Consider the following 23463-nt stretch of genomic DNA (forward strand, 5'->3'; position numbering starts at 1 on the left):
TTACTTGGATGGCCATTTAGGGTTAATATTATGACTTCCAGCTTTGCCTCTTTTCCATTTCAAGATTCCCCTCATGATCACAAAGTAGCTGCTGTAGTTCAGCCATGACTTCCATATTCCAGGCAAGAAGACAGAGGAGCCACCTGTCAGCCACCTTTTTTTTTTAACATCTCTATTGGAGTATAATTGCTTTACAATAGTGTGCTAGTTTCTGCTTTATAACATAGTGAATCAGCTATACATTTACATATATCCCCATATCTCCTCCCTCTTGCGTCTCTCTCTCCCACCCTTCCTATCCCACCCCTCTAGGTGGTCACAAAGCACCGAGCTGATCTCCCTGTGCTATGCAGCTGCTTCCCACTTGCTATCTGTTTTACATTTGGTAGTGTATGTAAGTCCATGCCACTCTCTCACTTCCTCCCAGCTTACCCTTCCCCCTCCCCATGTCCTCAAGTCCATTCTCTACGTCTGCGTCTTTATTCCTGTCCTGCCCCTAAGTTCTCCTCCATAACCAATTTTTTTCTTTTTAGATTCCGTATATATGTGTTAGCATATGGTATTTGTTTTTCTCTTTCTGACTTACTTCACTCTGTATGACAGACTCACCTTTTTAAGTAGCTTTTAAGTTCCAAAAGCCCCACCCAATAACTTCTGATTACATACAATTGACCAGAATTTAGTCTCTTGGCTACCCAAATATGTCAGGGAGGATAGGGAATGTAATTTTCCACTGCTGACTCATTATCCCCTCCAGAAAAAAAAAAAAGCCATTCTGTTTTCAAGAAGAAGGGGAAAATAGTACTAGTAAGCACCCAGCAGTTTCTGCCACCAGTGCCTTTTAAGACCTGCCTTAGCCCTGTCTTTTGCTGCCATCCACTGTTCTAAGCACTTTGTACTGTAGCTCCACCAGAGCCGTGGTGCTCCCTGAGAACTCCCTTCATTGTCCTTCCCCATCCTTTGCTCATAGTTTGAAAGGCTTTGTCTCCCATCCCAACTATCTCTGCCTCTTACCTCTAAGGCATTGCTCAGATCACATTTCCTTTTTTTTTTTTAACATCTCTATTGGAGTATAATTGCTTTACAGTGGTGTGTTAGTTTCTGCTTTATAACAAAGTGAATCAGTTATACATATACATATATCCCCATATCTCTTCCCTCTTGCGTCTCCCTCCCTCCCACACTCCCTATCCCACCCTTCTAGGTGGTCACAAAGCACCGAGCTGATCTCCCTGTGCTATGCGGCTGCTTCCCACTAGCTATCTATTTTACATTTGGTAATGTATATATGTCCATACTACTCTCTCACTTTGTCACAGCCTACCCTTCCCCCTCCCCATATCCTTAAGTCCATTCTCTAGTAGGTCTGTGTCTTTATTCCCGTCTTACCCCTAGGTTCTTCATGACTTTTTTTTTTTTCTTAGATTCCATATGTATGTGTTAGCATATGGTATTTGTTTTTCTCTTTCTGACTTACTTCACTCTGTATGACAGACTCTAGGTCCATCCACCTCACTACAAATAACTCAATTTCGTTTCTTTTTATAGCTGAGGAATATTCCATTGTATATATGAGCCACATCTTCTTTATCCATTCATCTGTCGACAGACACTTAGGTTGCTTCCATGTCCTGGCTATTGTAAATAGAGCTGCAATGAACATTTTGGTACATGACTCTTTTTGACCTCAGTCACAGTTATGATCTGCCCCTCCCCCCTTCTTTTATCTCATCTCTCTATCATAGCCCTTGTTAGCTTTCAGCCAGTGTATTAAAGTTTCACAGTTAATTTTCAAATCCTCTGTGATTCCTTCATCACCCTCACTTGCCTAGCAGAATAATTGCATGTATTAAATATTCAGTTCATGTTTATTGGACTGAACATCACATTGCAGACTTAATGCCAGCAAGATAATAGGAGATAGTCTTTTGTGCAACCGTTTTCAAAGGGTGTTCTTTTTGTAAGAGAAAAAAATTGGTTACATCAGCATTGTGAGTATCCTATTCCATTTAATACCTGTTGGCTAATATATAGGTCGTTGGTTACTTCAGTGAATAGTCTGTTGGGTAGACGTGCAAACAGCAGTTTGTTTGAAAATACTGACTCCCTAAACATGTAAGAAACATTAACAGCCTGGGTCTCTTGGAATGAGGGCATTTGATGTGCCCCAGATTGGGGCACTCCACTGAGAACAAACAATGAGAAAGGGAGGGTGACAATAAAATCCTTTGTTCCTGAAAAGCACCTGAAAGTACTATAAATGGATGATCTTCAAGCTGGTCAGTGGGTCAAAAGGCAACACAGCCTGAGCGCCTCACATTTGTTTCATAAATAAACTTTTTCATGATTTTTAGTGGTACTTTCTAAACTTCTTTTTCATGTTTTTGAGATGTTTTCAAATTCCAATTATTTGGGGAGGTTATTACCTAGACTTGCATTTAATTATTTTGAGGTGTTTACTTTTTCTTTTTCTTTTTTAATAATTTATTTTATTCAAGTGTAGTTGATATACTACTTTTTCTTTTTAAATATGGCACTTTGGATGCCTCTGTGATAACTTGATTCATTCAGGTTGTATTCATATATAATTGTTAGAATTTATGGAACATCTTTTTTTAAGATTAAAGAAATTTCTTTCTAACTTGCATTTCTTGGTGATTGGGCCTGGAAATTACATAAAAGGTGGTTTATATCTGGGACTTGCTTTTAAAACTGCGTATAAACCATCTACCAGGTATATAATTGACTGAAGCATAATACTGGAAGGCCTTCCTAGGTAGTGCATTTCTTCTCACAGATCTGAACAGAATTGTTTCCTGTTGAATGTCATGCCGTATCTAAAATCAGATTTTTATGAATTTCCCCATTGCATTTCTCTACCATTTACACTCTGCTCACCCTTTCTTTCTGCAAACTTTTGCATTAAATACCTACCAAGCAGCAGTAAGGATTAATCATGGTACAGGGTCCAGTTGGGGTGACAAATATACAGGTAGGAAAGGCCTGAAAGTAAGACTGGCAAATAAAGCCTGTGGAGTGCCAGGCGAGGGAAGGGTTGGTGAGAGTTGAATGAGGGAATGTAGAAAACACCAAAAATAACATGCGCATCAGCTTCACAGGAGTGTTAGAGTTTTGAAGGGAATGTTTGAGAATTGTCCGAAAATGGGAGCATCTCCCAGAATGGAGAAAAGCATGGGCTAATGTGAGAGGGACTGGAGAAAACAGGGTCACTGTTGACCCCACTCCACCTGGTCCTCAAGACCTGTCTGCTCTTCACTCAGGGGTTACTGAAGCCCATGCCTTCCTGTCCTAAGAACACATCATGCCTTCTGCGTGTTGGTTAGACTCCAGTCTATCCCACGTATCATCACTATGCTCACGTTCCTAGAGTTTATATTTTATCAGGTAACCCTCCTGATGATGATGGTGATGAAGCTTTCATTTATAGATAAAGTGTATAATCCTCAGTCTGAAATTTAGGGAACATCATCGTCTGGTACCACTCACCTATGATTGCCCACCTCTTACTCTTCCCCAGCATTTGCCCATCTCTTTAGCTTGACAGGCCTCCTCAGTGTCCTCTAAATAAATGATGGCCTGTTTGGCTCTACAGTTCTCCATGCCTTGGGTGGTCCGCTCTCTTCTCTGTCTCCCCTAGCTTCAAGATCCAACTCAAGATCTCTCCTTTGAGGTTTTCTGTGCAACTCTATATGGATATGCTTGTGTGATGATTTCTTCCCAAATTTCATATGTGCCACCAATTTTGCTCATACATAAATATTTGCCTTGAATTTAAAACATGATTGTTTTGTCTCTTCATCTAGATTGTAAGCTCTATGAGACCAATGACCACACTGTACAATTATTTTTCATCTATTTTAGTATCTGGTGTAGCACGATACGTATATTTGGTATAGAGCGATTTCTCAGTCTGGCACCATCACGTTTTGGGCTGGATAATTTGTTTCTGTCAGGGGTTATCTGAGCATTGTAGGATGTTTAGCAGCATCCCAGTATTCTACCCACTAGATGCCAGTAGCACCCTCTTCCCAGTGTGACAATAAAAAATGTCTCCATTTGTGCTAAATGCCCCATAGGCAGCAAAAATAACCCCTGCTGAGAATCGCTGTATAAACGGAATAAATTCTAACCAGTATCTTGGTAGGAATTGGAGACTGTGAAAAGATTTAAGTGATGATGATTTATAGCATTTTGGGGTCTTGAAGGAAGACAAACTCAGTTGATGGAAGACTGGAAATGTAAAATACAACTTTCTATTTTCTGTGTTAGGCTGTAGAAAGTGTATTATAGATTGATGAGCAATTACGATGCAACTTAAGGTTAAGAATGGGCAAAATGACAGAAGTATTCTTAAGTTGAGGTTTCAAAAATATTTAGTTTTAGTTTTTAATTCATTTTGAACCATTTTATTCTTGGAAATACCATTTCCAATAAAATATTATTTAATGGGAAATTTATTTGGAGTTCATACTTAACCGGTATCTTTGGATTAAGAAGTATGTTTTGAAGCATATTTGAGAAAATGATTTTTAAAGTATGGGTGCAAGTTATTATAAAGGGATACCTATTGACAAACATCAGTTGTGTTTATGCATAGTTTTCCAATTTTTCTTCTATTTGGCTATTTGAGTATTGTCCTCAAGTTTAGCAAAATTTTCAGCCCCAAGTAATACACCACCCACCCACCCCCACCCCCACCCCCCCCACACACAGCACATGTGTGTGAGTCTGTAGTCTAGACAATGTTTACTGCTCCAGGACACAATGATCTTGTATATTTCTGTTACTCTATTGTAAGTTCTTAGGTTTTTCTTTTATTATCAAACTAGTACATGAGGTAGATTCTACTTGGTTGACATGCTCCTGATCTAGAAATAATGCATGATATCCTTTTTTCACAGCTGTGTGCCAGCCACAGTGCAAACACGGTGAATGCATCGGACCGAACAAGTGCAAGTGTCATCCTGGATATGCCGGCAAAACCTGCAATCAAGGTAGGGAAACTGTGTGACACAAGTAAACAGTCATAAGCCCTCTCTACTCCTGCCTGATATAAAAATTTAAGTTCTCATGCAAACCACTTTTCTATAACTATTGTCACCAAATATATGAGATGCCATTTTGCTGAAAGACAAAAATATAATAAGGGTAAATCTTTTAAAATCTGTTTAATCGGAGTGCAATTAAAATAATTTTATACTCTTATTCACTATTAATAATGAAAATGGATTTTGAAAAAGAGAATTGCAGCATCAGTAACCTTAGAAGCCTTACATTCTGCTTCTCCTTGTTCTTCCACTAACTAGTTGGGAAGCTTTGGCAAATTGATAGCCTCCTTGGATCTCTGTTAGATGAAAACACTTTAATAGTCAGGTAGGAGGTTTGGCTTGAAATTTTGAGGTCCCTTCCAACTCTGAGCTCTTTGATCTTTGTGATTAACTTCCCTTCAACTGTTGACCAGTTTGTAATGTTCCTCTGAGAAGGATTTTGATTAACTTAGCAAGTTATTTTTAATTGGTGTCAGATGCTTATAAAAGCAAATCATTATTTAGCCCTCACAGTGCTTGGGTATTTTACATATATTATCTATTTTCATCACTACAATAGCATTAGGAGGTAGAGTGTTATTTATTATAATAAGCTATAAATAATATTTCATTTTTCATTTGAAGAGACATCAGGGATATTCAGTGTCTTGTCCAAGTTCACAAAAGTAGTTGGTAAAAGATCTGCTATGTCAACTTAGAGCAATTGTCTATATAATTCCTGTTCTTTCTACCAGTGTAGTTTTGGATGAAGAAAACATCATTGGAAATGTGATCCTCTGACGCATGCTGCATTACAAGGCTGACAAGACTTGTCTTTTTCATTAATTTCAACCGAGAACTTTCTACCATTAGGTGTTAAAAAGAAAAATACAGAAATAAAGAAAAGATAGGGTTAGATTTCACTAGAAAGATGCAAGGATAAAAGAGTAAAATTTTTCACTTATTCCTTAAAGTAATATTCCCTAGCATTTTAAAAATTTATTTATTTATTTGGCTGTGTTGGGTCTTCGTTGCTGTGTGCGGCTTTCTCTAGTTGCAGCGAGCGTGGGCTACTCTTTGTTGCGGTGCGCGGGCTTCTCATTGCAGTGGCTTCTCTTGTTGCAGAGCACGGGTTCTACGGCACGTGTGCTTCCGTAGTTGTGGCTCATGGGCTTAGTTGCTCTGCGGCATGTGGGATCTTCCCGGACCAGGCATCGAACCTGTGTCCCCTGCATTGGCAGGCGGATTCTTAACTACTGCACCACCAGGGAAGTCCTTTTCCTAGCATTTTAAATGTCAAATGAAAGAGTTATGTAGGGTCTAACTGTCCCATAGATACATAGTTGGCCTCACCTGATACAGAAATAATCTTGTTGAAATACTCTTATTCTTCAGTATCTGATACTCCTTTAAGTGTGTCCTGTAAACTCATGATTTATAGACATAGTTTTCACAAGAACTAGGAACACTGAAATTTGAAAGTATATGTAATTGTTCCTGAACCAGATGAAATCCATGTTAGTAAAATGTGACGTGTCCAATGGTAGGACAAGCTGTTTATTCTAAAGTGTGTTCTTTAGTATCAGCTACTTGACTGATAGCTGATATTTTCCAAAGTTTCTTTTCTAATAATATATTTTTTTAACTTGGAATTTACCTAACATACGTGGGTAGTATTTTCAAAATAAGTGGGGTTCTTATTATCTCAGTTCACTCTTTTAAAAACCCATTTGATTTTTCCTCTCCAGTGTAAGTTCTCAAGTAGCAGCATGTTCAGTTCTGATTATTGAGTTGTCAGTGTTCATCTGAGAGTGCCAGCATGCTTCTTTTTTTTAAGCGCTGAACATAAACCATCAAAGGTTCCCTTAATATGTCAACACCATAAAACTTTGTTGTCCTGATGCCAGGAATGTATACATAGAAGACTTATTAAAAGAAGCCACTGTTGAGATTGCAGAGAAATTCATTTAAATTTATTTGCAGGAACTACATCAACTTTAATGTGCTTCAGACACTAAAACTATCATTGGAACATGGATCCATCTCTGGGTAGCTCTTATTTTCAGAAAACCAGTTTACCATGTACTTTACCCTGCAATACATACCCATTTCTCTTAAGAAAAATCAAAATATACCGAGTTGAAATCTTGCCTCCCAAAACTAAATATAGTTGGGGGAAGAGGATTTTATTAGTGGCAAAATGGGATTTGACACCTGTAAAAATAGTGCTGCCACTGAAGATGTAATTTCAGGTTCAGTCTTGAATATAAAATTCCAGTCCATATTAAACCTATGTGTTTTAATCATCTCTTTCTTTTCCTTCCTTACCATAAAAGCAATTGTGGCAGGTTCTTGATGGGAAGGTTTATGTTCTTTGAGAGCAGGAACCCTTTGTGGGGTCCCTCTGATTTCTAGGTTCCCGAAAACTTTTATCAAAATGATTTGCAGGTGATGAGTGCACATTAAAGATTTGCTTAGTGACTGTTTCATATAATGGCTCTTGGTCCTGAACACCATAGGAATGGGAAAGAGTTCCATGGGCTTGTCTGGTATAGCTCCTTAGTCTCTGAATCCGTGGACTATCTGTCAGAGTGAGAGAGGCAGCCAGGCGTGAGCCAGGTAAGTGGGAGAGCTGTCCAGAGACCCCCAGAAACGTTATCAGAGCAAATTGTCTGTATCTGCTACATGACAAATTAACTTAGACAGTTTTTTATTCAGACCATACATTTTAATAAAATGGAAAACGTGCCTCAGAGATATGGGAAGTCAAATACGTTTCTTTTTTCTTTGTTTTTAAGCACAGAGGTTTTGGCGGGGGTGTTGTTTGTTTGTTTTGGGTTTTTTTGTTTGTTTGTTATTTTTTGGTCGGGCCACGAGGCATATGGGATCTTAGTTCCCCGACTAGGGATCAAACCTGTGCCCCCTGCAGTGGAAGCGTGGAGTCTTAACCAATGGACAGTCAGGGAAGTCCCTAGTTTCTTTTTTCTTGAGGAGAGAAATGTTAAGAAGAGGTATACTTGAAATAGTTAATTTCCACAGAACTGGAAATTAACATTTGATTAAAAGGAGGTTTTGGTATAAGGCAAAAATTATATCCGCTAAAAATTGTGTTGCGAGCTGTGTGCTTTGGGAACTCACCCCCTGGGAACTTGCTTGGCTGAGTGAACAGCTTGAGTAGATGAGTGCTTTCAGAGCTACCTGGGGAGCAGCAGGGATAGCGGGGCAGGCCCACTGTGGAACTGGCTTAAGTTAGCAGACTTGTTACAAGATTAGTGTGAATCTGCTGATGGTGACTTTTGCTTGCCTCTGAGTTATTCTCTGGATTTGCCATAGCCAGATCATGTATCAAATCATGGCCTTGGACTGACCATATTCTGTAAGGCACAAGGTGCCTTTCATGGTAGATGAAATTCTAACCTGAACTCTGGCAAGATTTGCTTTTTCCCACCTTACTTTCTCTGGTAATTTTTTTTTTTAATAAATTTATTTATTTTATTTATTTTTATCTTTGGCTACTTTGGGCCTTCGTTGCTGTACGCGGGCTTTCTCTGGTTGCGGCAAGCGGGGGCTACTCTTCATTGCGGTGCTTAGGCTTCTCATTTCAGTGGCTTCTCTTATTGCGGAGCACGGGCTCTAGGGGCATGGGCTTCAGTAGTTGTGGCTCGTGAGCTCTAGAGCACAGGCTCAGTAGCTGTGGTGCACAGGCTTAGTTGCTCCGCGGCATGTAGGATCTTCCCAGGCCAGGGCTCGAACCCATGTCCCCTGCACTGGCAGGCAGATTCTTAACCACTGCACCACCAGGGAAGCCCTCTGGTAATTTTAATTCATTCAGACTTCCCCCCTCCTTGAGTCTCTGTACCCATACAAATCTCCTCAGCCAAAAAAGGATACTATTATAGATAATAATCTTTTTCATAACTTTCCCATTAGAGAATAATTTGGGGCATGTAATATACCATATCATTGCATATTTTCGGGAATGAAAGATATTCTTTTGAATTTACAGCATGCTTTATAATAATTTCAGAAGAAACAATTTATAAATATCAATTATTAATGTTTTGACATGGTTTATGTTTCACGTGTTGAATTCCTTACCCCAAGGAAAGAATCGGTATCGTATAGCACAGAACCAGACAGTAAACTTTGGTGAGCTAGTTAAGCCTCAGTTGATTGCTTTCCTTAGCACAATAGTCGAAGTGCTTTAACCCTAATATTAAGGGAGTTTCTTAAGGCCTTAGTGTTTGAACGATATGTGGTTTCAACCCCAGGAACCAATGTTCATTTAATTTGGTAGTTTAACTGGCTGTTGATAATATGAAGTCTTGAAACTTCATATTATTAAAGGATATTTAATATCCTTTAATATGGGATCCTTTAATCCCATATTAAAGGATGGGATTGCCTTTTTGACTCTACTTTGGGTCTCACCCATCTTATAATATTTTGGTTAGGTAATAATGGCCACAGTTACCATTTTTTGCAGAAAGCATCTTATGTATATTCTTCTCTTTTATTTCCAGCCCCAGATATCTCAGTCCTATTCGTCTTTGCATGGGGGTGTCTTATGTATATTCTAATTAAATGTGACCTAAATGTGACATAAGTTCTTACACTTGAATTAAAACATCCATGATCTATTGTGTTATTTATTTAAATGAGATCTTTATGCAAATCATAAATTTATGCATAATTCTGGAGTGTTTTAAACTATTGGACAACATAATAATATAGGAAAATATTTTAAATTGGTCCTATAAGACCTAGGTGTACCTAAACAGAGCAGGTTGATAATAATCAGTTTTTACATAATCTGTTTTTTTGAGTTTTCTGTCTGTGTTGATGACTAAAATCATCTTTTGAAAAAGGACCATCTCCTTTTTGGTGCTTAAAAAAATCGGTATGAGGATGTACGTGGATGTTAACTTATAATGTTTGTGTGTTCTTGGGACACAAAATAGCAGTGATAAATTTTAAGGAACATAGAAATTAAAATTAAAAAAGAGAAACCAGAAGAACTAGAAACTAATTTTTGTAAAGTATCTAAAGCATTCTTTTTGAACTCCACCAACTTTATGTAATTGTTTAATATACACTTATAAAGATTTTTAGGGCTAAAAATGACAACAGTTCAAAGTTGACTCTTATTACCTTCTTCCTGGTGTGAAGACGAACACTTGTACCCAACTCCTCTTGACCAAGGCAGTGAACAGCCTCTTTCACAACCCCTGGATCATCAAGCCACAAGTTTACCTTCAAGGGGTGAGCGTGCATTATCTCAGGTGGTCTGCTCCTCCCACCTGCACGGCTTCCTGCAGTGTTGTCACTTCTTGCCAATGTTCTGAAGACTCACCCCCGGAGTACCTAGTCCTCCACATTCCTGAGCATGTGAAGCAAGCAGCAGGAATTGTCACCTGGTGCTGATTCTCTGTGCTCTACAAAGCCTGGAGCCTCTGCTGTCCCTTCCCTGCCTCAAGTATCCGTTGCTTTTCTTCTTCTTCTCTGGGTTTCAAAATGTTTTCTAAAAAATCAGATAACAAAATAACTTTTGTTTTCCTGTGTAGGTGAAGTCAGGAATTCCAAAGCACCTGAGATTGGGGTTTTGATGACTTTCGCTAAATAGATTTTAGAAGTGCTCAAGTCCTCTTCCCCATGACCACATTTGGGGTGTAGAGTTTTTAGGTCACTTGGAAATCAAACCATACATTAGCTTCCTTCTTTTGGTGAACATTTTGTGATACTAGAAAGCCTGAGTTCTGGTTCTAGCACAGTGCTGAAGTAGCTCAATGATTGAGAGCAAGTCTTAGCAAACCAGTTCGTAATAGAAGGAGAGTAACTCCTGCTCTCTTCACCTACAGGACTAGTGTGAGAATAGAAACACCAAAAGTATTAATGTCTTCATTAGGCTGGAAGATTTTGTAGAAAAATTAGGTGGCAGTATGACTCTACAGTATTTCTAAAAGACTTTATTCCTCACTCACTCATGCATTTAGGAACTTAGAATGACTGAATTAAACTCATTTAAATTATTAATTACTGTTTCTGCTCATAGGGAGCTTGATGCATTTGGATCAAGAAATTAGGGCAATGGGATGAATTTCAGAATCATTGAAAATTTTTTTTTCTTTTAAAAAAATTTTTTATTGAAGTATATAATTAAAAATTTAAAGAGTAAAAGTTATGGCAGTTGACATATTGAAATCTGTTTGCCTGTGACCTCCACTTGAGTCAGATAAAATGTAAAAGCTTAGACTTCTGAGACATTGCACAGTTTAAGCCTCAAAGGGAAAAAAATGGTCCAAATTACATTAAATGAATGAAAGATTATTTTCCTTAAAAATCCATTGGGTTATCATACTCAATCTCTTCCAGATTTTCAAGCACTTTTCAGTGTCTGCATGCTAATAAAATTTCTGATTCTTTTTTCTTCTTGAAGTGTAATTATAATGCTGCACAGCTTGCATTTTTTGTTCTGAACCAGCCCCTTCCCCTTCTCCCCCAACCCAAGCTCCTGAATTCACCAACTTGCTAAAATATACTCCTGACTGGAATAGATGGTCTTTAAGAATTGTATATACAACAATTTAAGCATTTGAATATAAGTGGTTTAATTGTAAAGTTCTGTCCTTGATGTAAGATAGGTACATGATAGAATTCATTAGTTTTGTTTGTTTGTTTGTTTGCGGTACACAGGCCTCTCACTGTTGTGGCCTCTCCCGTTGCGGAGCACAGGCTCCGGACGTGCAGGCTCAGCGGCCATGGCTCATGGGCACAGCCGCTCCGCGGCGTGTGGGATCCTCCCGGACCAGGGCATGAACCTGTGTCTCCTGCATCGGCAGGTGGACTCTGAACCACTGCGCCACGAGGGAAGCCCGAATTCATTAGTTTTTTATCATAGATTTTCCTTATAGTGTATGTTACATTACAAACTTCTAGAAAAAAGAGCAAGATTTAAGTAAATTTAAAATAAAGACACTAAAGTTTTCTTCCTACATTCTCTTATCAACTTTTAAGATTGATTTGAGAAAGTGAGATCAAGAGTAATTGTTCTCTACATTTTGCTTATTATTATAGGAGCATTTACTATAAATTGGAAGTGTCATTTTTGAATTTCTGACTTAATCTGATAGTAATAAAACTGTCACTAGGTCTATAATCCAAGACATTTTGGAAGCAGCAAGTATTAACTCAATTTTATAAGGCATTTGGTCAGTAAGAAAATAAGGTACAATAATCATAGACTAGAAACCCTGAATATTGAGGAAACGGTTCATCACCAGGACACCAGATGCTTTTAATCTTTTGAAGCTTCCTGCTTTAGCAAAGTTCTGTTATTTGGTAAAAATTGATCATTGTTGACTATTATGGAATCCTATTTCATCGTTTCTGCAGTGGTTTTGTAAGGGTCAGTGGGAAGTTTTTAGGAGATACATGCGTGTGGTCAATGGCAATGGTAGCAGTCACGGGGGACATCGACAGCAGCCAACTAACTATTAGGGAGTGTCATCCAGCCCGTCACCAACTGTTAGAGTACAGCTTTCTCAAATTGCTTTCAGCCTATCTGGATACTTACGTGTCAGTTCATTAATAGTAAAATAGCCAACAAGCATCTCTGCATTTGCCCACTGAATGCTGCATGTTTATTTCCTTTTCCATATTATTTCATAGGTGATTCTCAGGTTGGTTTGGGTCTTTTTATTGGAATTATGACATCTTATCGATTTTACATTTCCTTTAAATTTCATGATTCTTAACCCCAAAGTGCTTTTGCTTATGGGAAGGGAAAGATAAATTTGGATTGAAGACCACCAGCAACCCCAGTCTGGATCATAAAGACTCTCATAGCCATCCTAAGGGGCCCTTTATCAGCCAAGACTGGAGTGGCCTCAGCTTTAGTTCATGGCCATAGTGTCTGAAGAAATTTCCATCAGCGTAAATACACCTTGTATGTGAGCAGCCTGGAGCTATAAATATCTAACCAGTTCCAATCAGTAACACACGGAAGTTTCTGAGGCTTGTTAAGAATAAACTTAAGGGTTCTTAATTGACACATTTTATATCCATCAGTATCCTACCCTTGAGGTATAGAATTCAGTCTTACTCTGTTATTTGTTGTACTATTGTTATATTTCTACTTAAGTGCAAAAGAATATTTAAAACACAAGCCCTTTCTCTAACAATATATTCAGATTTAAATACTATTTACTATAATGTCAGTCAGGGATTTTTCAAAGCCAGATGTGAATCTGCAGGGACATATTAGGCATGATAATTAACTCCTCTTAGAACATGAGAAAAGATTCCCTGACTCTAATTTTTAATAAATATTAAAATACAAGGTAGAAGAATATGAGAAGTGAAGTGAATACCCTTGACTGGGCAAGAGAGTATGAAGTTTAAAATTAAAGAAAGCATAGGAGATGATGAAGGCGTCTGGTTTATTTATGTAACCTCCGCAGGCTTCACCCAGCTGCAGATCTGCTTACAGTTGTGTTAAGGTTAGAAAAAAGGCCAAGCTGGCAAGATTTAAATTTGGTTAGATTTGAAAACAACTTGCAACTAGATATATCCTTATTTCTGATTTGACGATATGGATTAGTGGATAATTAAATTATGCTAACCAGGTGCTTATGCTGGCAGTGCAGACAAAATAAACATGTCATTTCTTCTTAATGAAGTCTATATTTTGGACATTACTGTTTCAGTGTATATTTGTCATTATGAGATTTATTTTCACTTGAGGCAGTGTTCAACTTGAGTTGGAAAATTCTCAAGTGAAGTTTATTAACTCACTTCATATTGATATTTAAACCAATAAACCTGAAATACATAATGATAATCTATTATATATTATCCACTAGTATTTCTTTATTCCCTTCCTAACTGCAGAATGAATGAAACTATGATGTTGGAGGGTCTTTTTTTTTTTTAAGTTTATTTTGTGACTCAAATGCTTTACTAAAGTAGGAGACTGACATTTCTTCTTTAATCTGAGATCAATATACACTTTATAAGATTGAACAAGAGGAACCTCAGTATTGATCACTCTAATTCAATGAGCTTCTATCCTCTGAAAAAAGAGCTTTTCTTGGGGAAGGTCAAAGCAGTCTGGTGTTAAAAATCCATGTACTTTCTGTAAACTAAGGTAGGCTCACACAGTATGTTCTTTAAACAGAGACAGGAAGAAATTGAAATAGGAAGATCACATTGTCAGGAGTGAATCTAGTAGTATCATCCAGATATTTTGAGGTTCTGGAGTCAGAAAGATGGTTTGTGCTCTGCTCTTTCTAGGGATGATAAGCCACGTGTCTGTGAGGGGAATCTTCCCAACTGTCCTTTGTAAACAGAGATCACATGCACTACATTACTTAAGCTCCAGAAATTCACACGGCCTTCCATTATTATAAGGCTTTCGGTCACCTCTGATAGGAAACTCCTGGTGGCCCCCAGTGTAACCAGCATTAAAACGAAGACATTGTGAACAGACTCTATCTCTCATGTAAATGGCTGGTTACTATAGCTTGACTGACTCTTCTTCATTCTTCGGAATAGAGAAGCATTTTCAGTGGTTTGCTTTAATGTTGAGGCTTTGTCAGATTTCTGCTTCAACCCCATTCTTTTCAGATCTAAACGAGTGTGGCCTGAAGCCGCGGCCCTGCAAGCACAGGTGCATGAACACTTACGGCAGCTACAAGTGCTACTGTCTCAACGGATACATGCTTATGCCGGATGGATCCTGCTCAAGTATGTCAAGAATCTTAACTGCTTTGGGCTTGACTTCATGCTGTGCTCTGGGAGTGTGTGAAAAGTGGCCTCCTAGCCCTTCTCCTAAACAGGATGTGAGCATGTGTTTGTATGTGTGCCTAAGGAATGGAAAATCAAAATAAGAGTTGCCCATTGTAGATGTCTAACATTCTTTTGTCAGGGGTGCCAATGTTAAATTGATTCGGAAATAGTCTTTAGAACAAGAATCACAAAACTAATGTATTTTCTAACGTTTTTCCTAGCACTTTTCCGCTTGTCTTCTATCTGGACATAGAACTATTCCATGTAGAAAAAGAACATTGGTGACCCCTTGAGGGCTGTTGTGCTCTTGGTAAGGATGGACACTAAATTATTTGCTGGTAGAGAATCCATCCAGCCTGGTGATTGAGTATAAACTGTCCATAAGTACCTCCTCACTTCATTTTTTTTTTTTTTTTTTTTGCGGTACGCGGGCCTCTCACTGTTGTGGCCTCTCCCGTTGCCGAGCACAGGCTCCGGACGCGCAGGCTCAGCGGCCATGGCTCACGGGCCCAGCCGCTCCGCGGCATGTGGGATCTTCCCGGACCGGGGCACAAACCCGTGTCCCCTGCATCGGCAGGCGGACTCTCAACCACTGTGCCGCCAGGGAAGCCCCTTCATTTTTACATTTCTTTATAATAGTCTGAAGACTAAGCTTTTTTCTTAAAAAAAAAAACCTACTTCAAACAAAAAAAAATGATTATAATAACATAAAAGTAGATTTCATGTGTGTCTTTGTAAGAAAGAAATGGATGGTGTTTCCTACTATCATTTTGATGTGTTTATAAAACAGACAATGGCCTGAAATTCTCTGCAGGCTGAACATTGAATTGAGATTGTGGTTCTATGATATCCAACAATTGATGACTTGATTTTTAATTTTACTGAACTGTCAGTTAAATTGGTTAATTATCAATCAGTTAATTATCAGTTGTCTCTCTCTAACTGGGTTGCATTTTATAAAATAAAAAAGGTTAGCTAATTTTATTTATCATTGCATATTTAGCATGGAACTTTTTGCAATAAGGTGAGTTCATGTTTATTAACATGTGGCAGTGATGCTAGAATCCTCTAACATTGTACAACTCAGTGCCTGGAGAAGTTTAATGGATGGTTGAGACAGTTACTTGGATGCCTTAGTTAAGACCAGCACTTAACATGAGTAATCTGGAAAAATACCTCAATGCTCCAGTTTCCTTGGCCACTGGAAAAGCTTCCAGATAATCTCTCTGAGATAAAGTTTTACATTTGTCTTCTATTTTTTCAAATACATTAAAGGTCTTCCCCAGATGCTAACAGAGCTGGTTCCCTTCTTAATTATCCCTGAGGGAAGAAGGTCTTTGTGTTCTTCCTCCTATTTTTGACTTTCTTTAGACTGTTAGCCCTTTTCATCTGCATTGTTGATTTCAGTGTCACTGATTTCAGGACAAGTAGAAAACATAGTTATATTAGATACAGAGTATGCCCTCTGCCTCTCTTGGACAGTCACTGTCTTTCCAGGTGCCCTGACGTGCTCCATGGCAAACTGTCAGTATGGCTGTGATGTTGTCAAAGGACAAATTCGGTGCCAGTGCCCCTCTCCTGGCCTACGGCTGGCTCCTGATGGGAGGACCTGTGTGGGTGAGTTGTAAAATCAAGCATCTCTATCAGCAGTCTCTCTAGGGTAAGGAAGAAAGTGAAATGTGATGGCAGGAAGGAAAAAGGGCAGTTACTTAACATCAGGTAATTAGCTATCCTTTAGACAATATCAGATGTCTCAGAAGGGGACCTCTCTCTGTGAAAAGACGGTGGAAACTTTGTTTCCAAAAAAAAATGAGGGACAGGAGGAAGCTTCAGGCAGAGGAAACCACACGTGCAAAGGCATCGAAGTTTAGAGGGAGCATAATATTCAGGGAACAAGAAGAGCTCAGTATTTCTAGGACGTAAGAGGCAATGAATATTGAAGCTGAGCTGGTAGACAGGGCTAGACTGTATATATTGCACTAAAGGGTTAGTTTTTTTTTTTTTTCCCCTGTAAATTAGGAAGGCAGTAAAAGATCGTGGTTAAGAGTCTGGGCTTTGATTTTAAACCTCGCTCTGCCATAGACTTGATATGTAACCTTAGGTAAGAGGCTTCCTTTCTTGGAGCTTCAGTCTTCTCATCTTTAAAATGGGAGTAATGTTCTTGTGAGGATTGAATGAGATCGTGAATGCAAAGAGCTTAGCACGGTATCTCACGTGTAGTAAGCACTGAATGAATGGAGGTATTTGGGGGCTCAAGAGATATTTACTGAGTACTTTGTATATACCAGGCACTGTGCTAAGTGCAAGGATATAGAGTAATGGACAAAGCAGACAAGATTTCAATCATCTGGAAGAGGCAGAAAAGAAAGAAGTATTCAGTAAAATTACAAACAATGCCAAGTGTTAATATGAATAACTAAGGGAGTGAAAAACAAAAAGGATCTATTTTAGAAAATAATGGTCAAGGAAGGCCCTGAAGTTAGACATGGACCATTGGCCACATGAAGAATCAGCCAAGCTGGTGAAAACGTTGCAGAGCACTGCAGTGAAAGAGAGGTTGGTGTGTTTGAGGTTCTGAAAGAAAGAAAACCATATCCTTAAGTACAGAGTATGGGGGGGGGGGTGGCTTGAGATACAGCCAGTGAGGTGGGTGAGGACTGTTTATTACAAGGTCGTTAAAGACGTGATGAGGAATGAGGAATGAATTCAGAAAGCAAGTAGAAACAGTTGAGAGTTTTGAGCATGGGAATAATCCCTTCTTATGTCTTAATAAAATCATTTGTTGACAGTTGAGTGGGAATGCTTTGGAGAGGCTAAGATTGGCAGGGAAAAGGCCAGTTTGGAGGCTCTTGGAATAGTCTATCCTGGGAGATGGTGGCTTGGGCTAGGGTAAAGGCAGTGGGTGAAGAGCAGAGTAAATGAGTTCAAAGAATTTGTCAGAGGTAGAATCAGCTGAGGTTAAGGGAAATATGGTTGTCAAGGATGACTCATGTTTCTAGTTCAAGCAACTGGGGGGGATACAGGTGCAGTACATGCTGAGATACGGTACAAGAGGAGGACGGCTTGGCTTAGAAGGATGAGTTGAAATTTGGAGATATGGGATTTATGTTGCCTGTCAGGGCAACCAGCTGGATAACATTTATGATGAGCCACTACGTGCGCACAACCATTTGCACATAGTGCATTTTAAAAGCTCCTCCATCTGAACGTGCTGTTGCCCTTCCTAAGACGCATTGGCTTATGTTTCTAGACATTGATGAATGTGCTACTGGAAGAGCCTCCTGCCCTAGATACAGGCAGTGTGTCAACACTTTTGGGAGTTACATCTGCAAATGTCATAAAGGCTTCGACCTCATGTACATTGGAGGCAAATACCAATGTCACGGTAATGAACCCCAACCCTTGCTTTGTGTTGTTTTTTCCTGTGGAGCGGAAAGGTCTCTTAATTATGGTGATGACTGGGATGTCAAGGGCAGGGGAGGGTACTGGCATTAAATTAAACAAACAGAAGTGAAACTCAAACACTAGTAGTTCTGGATGCACACTACTTTACTTCTTCTCTTTATCTGCCAATTTTACATGAACCTTCACATTGCAAAAAAATTTTTATTTGAAACTGTATTTTTGGTGTAATCATATTATCATAAAATAATCATATTTATTTTATGTGTAATCATATTTATCTCCCAAATAAACCTCTTCTTTTCCTACTTCCTGATGCAGATATAGATGAATGCTCCCTTGGTCAGTATCAATGCAGCAGCTTTGCTCGATGTTACAACGTACACGGGTCCTACAAGTGTAAATGTAAAGACGGATACCAGGGCGATGGACTGAATTGTGTTTGTGAGTCATGCTTGTCTCCCAGCTCTAAATTCCAGCAGGAAGTACAAGATTACACAAAGGCCATTACTAGGAAAGATAAGGAACAAGATTAATTATCAAACGAATATCACTTTTCATATCTAGTAATACTAGTCCGTGATTTCCACAAACAATAAAATCACTTGCTCAGTAATTTTTAAAAATTAAAGACTCAGTAATACATTCTAATCTTAAAAGCATTCAGTTCCTTGACTAAACTCTCTCAGTAGCTTCTCCTTAGCTGATACGAAATTATAGAGCCCTCCTTGAGAATTTGATCTTAAATGTATGTTTGTCATTAGCATTAGATTATAATGGTGGGATAATCTGAATATATTCTTTCCTCTGTTTTATGCCTCCAATTCTGCTCTTAAAAATCATTTCCATATTTATTTTCTCTACGTTCAGAACTGTTTTGCTTTTTAAATTTTTACAAGCTCTATTTGTAGTATGGCTATGTATGTCAGTAGATAAACATTAAAAAAGTACCCTCCAAGATGAAAGTTTCACAAACCAAAGGCCACAATTTAGCATACATTTCATGCAACGATAGATCATTTTTTAAATTTCTGGAGTAAAATATTTACTGAAAATCATGGGGCATAAAATCATGAGGATTAAAGGATTTTTGAAGGGTCATGTAGTTATACTCCCAGTCTGGAATATATGCTTACAAGAAGATTAAATATTAATTCCTTTCGGTGAATACAATCAAGGACAGAGTTTCCACAGGTGATCTTGGTGACCTCTGAAATTTTTTTTAAAAAGCAATTGTATAAATTAGTAAAGGGGAAGGAAAACCAAATATAAAACAGTGAGTAGAACATTTAATGAAAATGTATTTGTGTGAATTTAATTTATATAAAGTGTGGAAGAGAAAACTATTAGTCTTCTGACAATTCTAAACATGATTTTATAATATACACATACCATGGAGACACTTAACATAGACTCTAAATATACATTTCTCATATTTTAAAATTTTAAAATATCTCTGCATTTAAAAATCTCATTGATTCTTCTCTCTTTCCACCTTACAAATACTTAAAACATTTTATGTTTCAGATGATACATTTCATTACAGAAAAACAATATAATTTTTGTGTATATCCACCAAATAGATATAGGTGTGTATGAATATATATGTGTATATATTACATATACACACACATACTAATTTTTTTTGGAAAACAGCCTGACTTAACAGGAGGGGAATATTCTCAATGTGAAAAGTAAGCCAGTTGGCATGAGGTATTTTGATGTGTTTGTTTTTTACAATTTGATATTTTACTTCTTAAGGTGAGAGGGTTGTACACTAATTTAAATACATTTACTGTTTTAGATATTCCAAAAGTCATGATTGAACCTTCAGGTCCAATTCACGTACCAAAGGAAAATGGTACCATTTCAAGGGGCGATGGAGGACACAGTAATTGGATCCCTGATGTCAGAAGTACTAGGTGGCCTCTGAAGACACCCTATGTACCTGCTGTCATTACCAGCAGGCCCACCTCTGAGCCAACAGCAAGTCCTGCCCTGAAGCCAGCGCCACAGCCTGCCCCACCCACAGAACTCAGAACACCTCCGCCAGCAGCAGCCCCAGGAGGACCAACCACCAGCCTGACAAGTGTAGCACCAGTTGCCACTGTGTCTCCAAGAAGGATTACAGTTGACAACAGGATACAGACAGAGCCTCAGAAACCCCGAGGAGATGTGTTCAGTAAGTCATAAACGTTACCACATTTTTTTGAGGGTTTTTTGAGATGTAATTGACATACAGCACCGTATACGTTTGAGTACAGCATAGTGGTTTGGCTTATCCGTATCATGAAATGATTACCACAGTATGTTTAGTTAACATCCATCATTTCACGTAGATACAAAATAGAAGAAAAAGTAAAACACATTTTTTTTCTTTGGTATGGGAACTCTTAGGACTTACTGTCTTAACAACTTCCATATAAGTTATACAGCAGGCATAACTATAGTCGTTGTTGTATATATTGTTGTATGCTACATCCCTGGTACTAGTGTATCTTATAACTGGATTTGTACCTTTTGACCACCTTCATCCTGTTTTCCCTTCCCACCTCTAGTAACCACAAATCTGATCCCTTTTTCTATGAGTTTGTTTTCTTTAAATAGTCCACATGTAAGTGAGGTCATGTACAGTATTTGCCTTTCTCTGTCAGATTTATTTCACTTAGCATTCTATCCTCAAGGTCCATCCATGTTGTCTCAGATGGCAGGATCTTCTCATTGTTACGGCTCACTAATATTCCACTGTAGATATGTTTATATATACCACAATTTCTTCATTCATCTGTCAGTGGACACTTAGGTTGTTTCCATGTCTTGGCTATTGTAAATAATGCTGTGAACGAAGAGGTGCAGATATCTCTTACGCATAGTGTTTTTATTTCCTTTGGATATATTCCCAGAACTAGGATTGCTGGATCATATGGTAGTTCTGTTTTCAGTTTTTTGTGGAACCTCCATACTGTTTTCCATAGTGGCTGCACCGGCTTAAAATCCCACCAACAGCGCATCAGGGTTCCCTTATCTCCACACCCTCACCCACTTGTTATCTCTTGTCCTTTTGGTAAACAGCCATTCTAACAGGTATGAGGTGATATCTCATTGTGGTTTTGATTTGCATTCCCTAATTAATGATGCTGAGCATCTTTTCAAGTATCTGCTGGCCATTTAGTATATATTCTTTGGACAAATGCCTGTTCAGGTCCTTTGCCCACTTTTTAACTGGATTATTGGATTTTTTGCTATTAAGTTGTATGAGTTCCCTATATATTTTAGATGTTAACCCCTTGCCAGATACATGATTGGCAAACATTTTTTCCCATTCCATAGGTTGTCTTTTCGTTTTGTTGATGGTTTCTTTTGCTGTGCAGAAGCTTTTTAGTTTGATGTCATCCCACTTATTATTTTATTGCTTGTACTTTAGGTGTCATATCAAAAAATCATTGCCAAGACCCATGTCAAGGATCTTTCTTCCTACGTTTTCTTCTAGGAGTTTTGTGGTTCCAGGTCTTATGTTCAAGTCTTTAATTCATTTCGAGCTAATTTTTGTGAGTGGTGTAAGTTTAGGGTCTAGATTCATTCTTTTGCATGTGGCTATCCAATTTTTCCAGCACCATTTATGAAGAGACTGAATTTTCTCCCTTGAGTATTCTTGGCTCCTTTGTCAAATATTATTTGACCACATGTGCTTAGGTTTATTTCTGGGCTCTTAATTTTGTTCCATTGGTCTATGTGTCTGTTTTTATGCCAGTACAATACTCTTTGATGACTATATCTTTTTAGTATAGCTTGAAATCAGGAAGTGTGATGCCTACCACTTTGTTCTTCTTTCTCAGGATTGCTTTGGCTCTTTGGGGTCTTTTGTGTTAGCATATTTTTAATAAGCTTTTTATGATGGCATTTCAACCACAGGCCATGGCTTGAATAAGAATAAAACTCATAGATACAAAGTGTAAGTTATATATCCCTATTGTTAAATATTGTAAAGAGTTATATAGAAGCCAGTCAGTTGGGCAAATAAGAATGTGAATAGAAATGGAGTATCACAAAGTTATATAGTAGATCACAGCTTCTATCCAGTATGAGAATTCTCCTAATATATTCATATTTACTTGAAAACTATCAGAGATGGGGAACTTAATATAGCACATGCCATTTAACTTTTAATCTAAGTGTTCATTCATTCAATCAGTAAACATTTTTAGTGTGTTTTAGAATGCCAGGCCCTATATTAGGCATTGGGCTTACAAAGGTAAAACAGAAAACCTTATAGTCTGGTGGAAAAGACAGTTGCCCCGAAGATAATTGTGGTACTGTGTTAGTGGGAGAGATTTGTGTGGGACATTATGGGGGTAGAGAGAAAGGGTACCTAACCCATCTTTGGCCGGGGACAGTTTGGGGAATGGGGAGTCTTCTTGAGTGAAACGGGACAAAGGGGATGAAAAAAGGGAGGCATTATAATTCACGGGGACCACACAACAGAGGCACAAGCGTAGGAAGCAGCACAGCATGTGCAATACACTACCAACAAACTGGCAGTTTGAGTCAAGGATTGATGAGAAAAACTGGACAGCTACCCCTTGTATTTACTGTAAGCTGGTGGTTAAATCTAAACTGGAGCTAGGTTGGACTTAAAGATTCCAGATTTTTAATGGGTGACTAGGTACCACCAATGGTGATAGAGGCTATAGGTAAAAGAGAAGTTTTGAAGGAGGAAGAGGCTTTTCCCTTATTACCAGAACAAAATTTGTAATTTTTCAATCTCTTTCTGAGCTTTTTAATATGTTCTCTTTTTAAAAGTTTCTCTTGCTTCCCATTATTCCTCTCTATACCAACACACATACGAATTAAAAATAACATTGAAGGGCTTCCCTGGTGGCGCAGTGGTTGAGAGTCCGCCTGCCGATGCAGGGGACACGGGTTCGTGCCCCGGTCTGGGAAGATCCCACATGCCGCGGAGCGGCTGGGCCCGTGAGCCATGGCCGCTGAGCCTGTGCATCCGGAGCCTGTGCTCTGCAACGGGAGAGGCCACAACAGTGAGAGGCCCGCGTACCGCAAAAATAAATAAATAAATAAATAACATTGAAGTTCACCAACAGAATTTAGCAGGATGAAACTGGGGAGACACGGAGTTCCGATGATGTTTGAGAGCACTTGTTCTAAGAGAGTGTGATCTTAAAGACATGCCCTGGGAAAGAAGTACCTTGATCCCATGCCAAGGCTGTTG

The 23463-nt window shown here is 38.6% G+C and overlaps 1 protein-coding gene across 4 annotated transcripts in view; it reads left to right on the forward strand.

Annotated features, from left to right (window-relative positions):
• NPNT (nephronectin) overlaps positions 1-23463 on the forward strand; it is a 77457-nt gene that overhangs the window by 28517 nt on the left and 25477 nt on the right. For 2 of the 4 annotated variants that reach the window (XM_029235687.1, XM_029235688.1), the window contains 7 exons: positions 4923-5015; positions 10218-10310; positions 14673-14792; positions 16332-16451; positions 18085-18219; positions 18558-18680; positions 20041-20418. In XM_029235687.1, coding sequence (XP_029091520.1) covers positions 4923-5015; positions 10218-10310; positions 14673-14792; positions 16332-16451; positions 18085-18219; positions 18558-18680; positions 20041-20418 — 1062 coding nt within the window. The remainder of the gene's footprint in view (positions 1-4922; positions 5016-10217; positions 10311-14672; positions 14793-16331; positions 16452-18084; positions 18220-18557; positions 18681-20040; positions 20419-23463) is intronic. The other 2 variants (XM_029235685.1, XM_029235686.1) reach the window with 1 other exon arrangement.

Source organism: Monodon monoceros, unplaced genomic scaffold (genome assembly GCF_005190385.1).
Source record: "Monodon monoceros isolate NGI ecotype Baffin Bay Population unplaced genomic scaffold, NGI_Narwhal_1 Super_Scaffold_20, whole genome shotgun sequence".
Lineage (NCBI taxonomy): Eukaryota > Metazoa > Chordata > Mammalia > Artiodactyla > Monodontidae > Monodon > Monodon monoceros.